The following is a 7443-nucleotide window of genomic DNA, read 5'->3' as shown; positions in this document are numbered from 1 at the left end:
CAAGACCATGTATGGATTGGCAGACAATCGTCCTATAAGTGTATTTGTATGATCTGTAAGAATTCCCAGGTGTATAGTAGAGCTGACAAAGGACAAGGTTGTAGTCACTTCTTGGTCATAGCCAGCTACCCAGAGGGAGTGAGTAGTTGAACCTGTGGGCTTGGGACCATAGTAGCAGGGAACATCAAGCTCAATTGGCATAACATACTACACAAAACATTGTTCCATCTCCTACTTTGGCAAGTAGCAACTGGGATCTTAAAAGCTTGCAGGCAGCCACCTAGATACAATGATCGGTCTCTCCTCATCCAGAGCAAAGAAGAATGAAGAAAACCAAAGATTCATGGAAATAATTAGTCCTGGCGACTGGTACACCATGCGATCCGCAGCTTATACAACTGTGAGACCAGAAGAACTAGATGGTGCCTGGCTACCACTGTCAACCATTTGGAGGGGAATCTCTGTAGGAGATCCTGGATAGAGAGGGAGAACAATGTGGAACAAAACTCAAAATCACTTGGAGGAAAAAAAGGGAGGGGACCAGGGTCGCTGGCCTGATAGAGCCTTAGTGGAACTACTGAGACTATGGCCCCTAGCTGCCCTTCAGGTCTGGAATTGAACCCACACCTGTAGCTTCCATCCAAACAAAAGACAGGCATATGAGTTGAACATTTATCTGAGGTAGATACACTCTTTGGAGAGAACAATCTTGGGAGAAAGAAGGGCTATGTACGCACAGGAAGACAGCTCAGGGTGCAGGAGTGCATGGAGGGATGGACACAGGGAAGAGGTAACTATTGGGAGGAAGTAGGAGGGGAGCTGTTGCATTGTGGTAAATTGTGGTCAGTGTCATGAGACAAAGTGTTTGTGAAGTGTTTGTGAACTGCTGTATGGAAAGTGAATTTGCTCTGTAAATTTTCACCCAAATCACAATTTAAAAAAAAAAGATTATGCCCCTTTTACCTTGTGGTATTGAATTGTTCTATGTTTATGAAATGATGGTGATAACCATTTTACCTTTTTCAAAAAGTATTCTTACATACATAGACAGGCAAGAAGATCAGGTATGGGTAGGTGAATGGGAATATACCCACGACCGCACATAGGTTGGGCAGATGATATTCCTACATGCATATTGTATGTGCTATCAAAATGTCCATGGGCAGTATAGAGCTAACAGGGACAAAGTATAACTTCTTAGGCATCACTAGGCATCTTGAGGAAGTGAGTTGCTGGGCTTGTAGGCTTGGAACTATGGTCACAGGGAACAAAAGAAAAAAGAAGTATTCTTTTGCCAAAATAAGGTAGGCAACTGCATATCATTTCCCATATTTATTTTTAGAGATTTTAATGTTCTGTCAAGTCTAAGAGCCATAAGAAAAATAAAACCATTTTGTAGTTTGCACAGTGTCACACTAATGTACATGTTAAATACGGTTTGTCCTCTACGTTCAATAAATTGACAGTTAAGGTAATAAAATAAATACATCTGAAACAAATAGGAAAAATGAACACCGATTTATATGGTCTTTAGTACAAGTTAAACAGAATTCAGACAAGGTTTAAAATTATTGAAGAAGGCAGTATGGGATTAGGACTAGCTTTGAGCATTCAAGAATGTTTTGAGTTGATAGTGGCTGTCTCTGGGAAGTGGAGTATAGAGATGAATAATAGGTAAGGGGATTACAGTTTTTCATTCCATGTAACTTATTTTAAAATGATAATAAGTATGTTACTTTGGTAAAAATACATATTAGAAAACAAATGTTTTGCATTTTGGGAAGTAAGGAATTACAGGCAAGATCACTAGGAACAGAAGCACAGGGATGAAAGTTTTTGAGTAAATCTATTGAGCACCTACAATATCTAAGAGGTATGATAGAATCTTTGGGAATGGGAGATACATAAAAAGGAATAGGACACTGTTATGGAATTGTATACATAGTATGTTATGTGAGGAAGATCCTTTTCTGAGGTAATATGATAATAATTAAGACTTAAGGACTGAATCGAGGTTCTGAGAGGCGGAGAAAAGGGCATAGGCTCTGGAATAAAGGCCATGGGGATTCTGGAGGGTAGTGATCAGCCATTTATTTTTAGCTGAGTATCCATCCTCCATAATATCTCTAGAAAAACACTTACGGACAATGTCAATTTACTGTATGGCCAAGTTAAACAATGTTTTGTAGTGGGCTCAGTCTCAATCTGCTCTGTTACTGATTTCATTCATCCTCTTTGACTTCAGGCAGAGAAAGTCAGTGGGAGGATTGTCAACATTATTTTGCTTCAAGAATGGGCTGTTGCTTCGGAAAAGAGTGTCTTTTCAAAATGAATGGTTTTGCCTTCTGTACTAGTAGAATAAGCACAGTAACCTAGTAATATATTAAGAGTATTTGAGTGTAAGAATGACAGAAGATTTCTGTCTTTGATTTTTGACTAGCAGAAGTAGAAATGTAGAATGTGGATAATTCTTTCTTGATATCTATCTAATTTTTAGAATATTTATCTTTAAATGTAATGTGTTATATAATTTCTAATTTTCAGAGAAATTGCTAGTGTTTCACTTAAATATGACATTGATGGCTGATTTAAGTTAGTTTTTTCTTATTAAGTCTATTTTATTTTATTCCTAATACACTATTTTAGCTTTAAAATAAATAAATAAATGTAATTTGTTTTTGGCAGAAAAATTAAGCTCCCCTAAGAAAGTTGTTACATCACCAAGAAAAGTTCCTCCACCTTCACCAAAAAGTAGTGGGCCAAAGCGAGCACTGCCTCCTAAAACTTTGGCAAATTATTTTAAAGTATCTTCTAAACCAAAAAACAATCAAGAAATAAGAGCACTTCAGGAAAATAATAAAGGTAAGACATTATATTGACAGAATGAATTTGACATATTTTCATATTGGTGACCCTGATATGTGAAAATATAAATATATTTTGAGTTCCTATTGCTGTTTATAAACCTTAGCTACACTAATGGGTCATATGTATGTGTGTGTATATATATATGTATATATATATAAGTATATATATTTTGTTTCAGTTTTGATAAGTGATTTCAATTTGAGCTTATTCTGTGTAAATATCCAGTGTTCTGTTAACCTAAAATATAAATAATTCTGTTTATGCTGGAATCAAAAACTTTTTTGGACAGAAATTAGTAATATTTACCTAAAATATTAACATTTTACCTAAAATATCAATATTCTGATTGTGTAGGAGTCAAAAATTCTTTTGAACAGAAACAAATTATTCAGACTAAATCCACAAACACAACTAATTCAAACAAAGAATTTGGAGGAGAGGAACCCAACAGGAAAAATGCAACATCTCTTATTCTTTTTGAAGAGGTAGGTTTATAGATATTTCTTGATAAAAGCTTATTTTAAAGTTTATAAGTAATGTAAAGGATTGTAAAATTGTTAAGAAAGTCAGGATTATTTCTATTTGAAATTAAAGCAGTTAATTGAAACTTACAACCCTAGAATAATTTTTTCAGGAAGAAGATAAATGCAATTTGAGGTTACTAATTATTGTTTAGTGATTTTGAAAATTATTCTGACCCACACCTGTCCAGTTAAACCCATTGCTGACTAGTCGAATTCCAACTCACAGTAATTCTATAGGACGGTAAAACTGCCCATAGGTTTTCCAGGGCTGTAATCTTAACACAAGACTTCTGCATCTTTCAGCTCTTGGGTTCAAACTCTGCTGACCTTTCAGTTAGCAGCTGGTGGTTACATTTCTTTATTTTTAATAATTTTATAATTTATTAACTTTTTTGTTTGTTTGTTTAGTGTAAGACATTGTAAACTTTCAGCATGGGCTGAATTCACACTGTTGGTAAATTTTATCTAACAGATTATAATGTCTACTGTCTATACATAACTGATATCCAGTAAGTCTTTTGTTACACAGTAACAAGTAACATTAATATTCTTATAAATGGTTTGTAGGTTGATGTCATTTTTGATGAAGATGCTGGGTTTTTGAATGCAATCAAAACTTTCATGGCAACAACGAAAAGACCTGTAATCCTTACTACAAGTGGTAGGTCACAATAATTTGAATTACTTTTGATTAAAATATTTGGAAAAGCTTTTAATTTTAGTTAGAAATACTGCTTTAGAAGTCAGTAAATTAAGCTAAAATCAAAACTCCTAGATTGTTTTTTAAACTAAGAATTCAAATTGTAATTGATTTGAACCTTTGAGTACTTATAAAATTAATATATTGTCTTGCTAGTATTAATGACTTTTTAAAAATGAGTACCCACTGTGGCTCACTGTGTGGGCATTAGAGATTGCAGAAGCTGAGAATAGCATAGAATGCAGAGATTTCTGAACTAGTTGATAACGAGATTTTATAGGGAAAATATCAGATCCTTCTCCTTGCTTTTTCCTCATATCAATAATTAAACCACTAAACCTCCTTCACCATTTGCAGCTTTGGTCAAAATTTTCTATGAAACACAATCTTTCTGTAGTTCCTTAATACTGAACTTCCTTCTTAGTTTTCCTTCACCCCGCTAGCACTTCCATATGGATTATTGCATATATTAATTAGTTAAAGTAAATCATATTTAGTCCACTTTTCCAAGAATTAGCATTCAATGTTTAATTAAAAAACTCATACAATTTAATATTTTCATTACAGATCTTATATTGTAATATTGTTTACTAAATATATTTCATTATACATACTCTTTAAGATATCTCTGCTATGGTTTTCTACAGAAAAATGTGTTTGTAGTAGACACTACTTACAAATTAATAGCTCATTTCACAGTTAGTGATTGTACTTTAAAATAATGACAAAAATCTTATTAATCACAAGTTAGGTGATAGCTTAATTAAAAGATCATAGTTAATTTAGGTTAAGAGAGAAAGTTTCTTAAGAATTTATGATTTGTATGGTATTGAGTTTTCATTAATGATGAAATACAGAATATTATCATGGAATAAGTATAACTGGGAAAAGTGATTTTAGTGGTTTTAAATGTAAAAATTTTTTTTTTCTATAGATCCAACATTTAGTTTAATGTTTGATGGCTGCTTTGAAGAAATCAAATTTAATACTCCTTCCCTAGTAAGTTCTGAATTTTGATGATAAGTTATATATCACAATTATATAAAAAATAGTTTATTATGATATTCAGTTATAATTTTAAAATGTAGTTACTAAGTGATATGTTAAAATTTTGATTTTGGAAAACTTCCACTTGTTATATTTCCCTATAGAAAGGATTTTTTTTTTTTTTTTTTCAAAATTAAAGTATTCAAATTTTTACTAGACTCCAATCAGTATTCATTAGATTTTTTCATGGTAACAGTAATTTTATTGAGGTAAAATTTATATATAGTTAAAATGAACTAATCTTAAGTGTGTGCATTATGTGTTAACATTTATAAACATCCATGTAGTCATCACTCAGATCAAAATATAGAATATTTTCATCACCTTCAAATGTTTGCTTGGGCTTTTTTTCAGTCAGCAAACACCCCCTACTACTTCTGATGTATATCACATGGATTAGTTTAATCTATTCTGAAATTCCATGTAATAGGATATAAACATTACATGGTTTTTTTTGTGTGTGTGTGTGTGTGTGTATCTTGCTTCTTTTGATCTACGCAGTGTTTTTTAGTTTTATCCATGTTTTCTGTTAGTGATTGCTTAGGTTTAGGGAAATTGAAAAATGGAGAGTGACTGCTTATTGGTGTTGGATTTCTTTTTTGATGTGATGAAAATGTTACGGTATTAGTGGTAATGGTTGCACAACTGTGTATATACTAAAACCATTGAATTATACAGTTTAAATATGTGAATTGTATGGTATATGAATTATATCTCAATATAACTATTATATTTTTAAAAATATGACTAGTCTGGATTGAGATGTGCTAAACTATAATATAAAAACAAGATGGAAGACTTAGTTCAGAAAAAGGAATGTAAAATATCCCATTGATAATGTTTTATATTGATTGTTGTTGTTATTTGCCGTCGAGTCGGCCCTGACTCATAGCGACCCCTCCTTGGGTTTCCGAGGCAGTATCACTACGGAAGTAGGATTGCCCAACCTACCTTCCGAGGAGTGGCTGGTGGGTTTGAACCACCAGCCTTCTGGTTAGCAGTCAAGCACCTTAGGTACTATGCTACCAGAGCTCCTTTTACATCTTAAAATATTTTGGATATACTGGATTAAATAACCTAATTAAAATTTATTTACTCTGTTTTTATTTTTTTTTAATATGGCTACTAGAAAATTTAAATTATATATGTGGCTTGCATTTTTGGCTTGCAGTATATTTCTTTTTTTTGAACATTTTACTGAGATTTGGGTGAAAGGTCACAGGGCAAATTAGTTTCCCATACAACAATTTATACGTGTTTTGTTTATTCACATTAGTTACAATCCTCTCAATGTAACAGCACTCTTCCCATTTCTGTTCATCCTTTTGTCCTGCCCCTTCCTGCCTTTTGAACTTTGTTTTTTGAACAAATGCTGCCCTTTTGGTCTCGTATGGTTGATTGTGTGTGGTTAATGGTTAGGAGGAGCATGTTCCTCACTACTGTTACTGTTCACTATATAAGCCTGGCTGTTGTTTGGATGCAAAGTGATCTCCAGAGGTGGGTTCAGTTCCCGGTTTGAAGGGTGTCTAAGGGCCATGGTCTCAGAGGTTCACAGATCTTCTGTTGTGATCCTGATCAGAGCAGTTGATAGTGGTAACCAGGCACCATCTAGTTCTTCTGATCTCAGGCTTATGGAAGCTGTGGTTAGTATTGTCCATTAGTCCTTTGGACCATTTATTTCCGTGAGTCTTTGATTTTCTTCACTCTTCTTTACTCCAGATGGGGAGAGACCATTAGTTGCATCGTAGATGGCTGCTCAGTAGCTTTTAAGACCCCAGTTGCTACTCACCACAGTAGGATGTAGAACATCATTTTTGTGAGCTATGTTATGCTAGTTGACCTAGCTATCCCCAGACTGTGATCCTAAGCCCCTAAGCCCAGTGACTCAGTCCCTCAAGGTGTTTGGTTATGGCTAAGAAGTTTTCATAACTTTGCCTCCATTTGCTCTACTATATACATGGATATATTTACAGCATATACAAATATGTATGTAGAAATATCCTCTGCCAGGCATATTTATGCTCATAGGTGCAGTCCTGTTCTCCTGCCCACATCTGTTTAGCTTGCATGTCTGCCTATGTATCTGCTCATAAATTATTTTTTACTATTACTATTATACCACCACTTGTCTGTCAGTTTATTGTACTGCAGTGGCTTGTGTGTTGCTGTGAGGTTGGAAGCTATGCCACTGGTATATCAAATACCAGCAGGATCACCCATGGTGAAGAGGTTTCAGCAGAGCTTCGAGACTAAGACAGACTTAGAAGAAGGAAGGGGCCATCTACTTCTCAAAGAATTGGCCAG

General features: G+C 34.1%; 1 protein-coding gene across 1 annotated transcript in view; it reads left to right on the top strand.

Annotated features, from left to right (window-relative positions):
* The window catches only part of ATAD5 (ATPase family AAA domain containing 5), a 65838-nt gene that overhangs the window by 37052 nt on the left and 21343 nt on the right, over positions 1-7443 (top strand). The window contains exons 15-18 of the mRNA XM_042780481.1: positions 2686-2862; positions 3223-3353; positions 3960-4053; positions 5027-5095. Of these exons, the coding sequence (XP_042636415.1) occupies positions 2686-2862; positions 3223-3353; positions 3960-4053; positions 5027-5095 (471 nt within the window). The remainder of the gene's footprint in view (positions 1-2685; positions 2863-3222; positions 3354-3959; positions 4054-5026; positions 5096-7443) is intronic.

Source organism: Orycteropus afer, unplaced genomic scaffold (assembly GCF_000298275.1).
Source record: "Orycteropus afer afer isolate SDZICR_OR568_19922 unplaced genomic scaffold, OryAfe1.0 scaffold00042, whole genome shotgun sequence".
Classification (NCBI taxonomy): Eukaryota; Metazoa; Chordata; class Mammalia; order Tubulidentata; family Orycteropodidae; genus Orycteropus; species Orycteropus afer.
The sequence above is the reverse complement of the archived record's forward strand: the minus strand, read 5'-3'. Positions and strand labels throughout refer to the sequence as shown.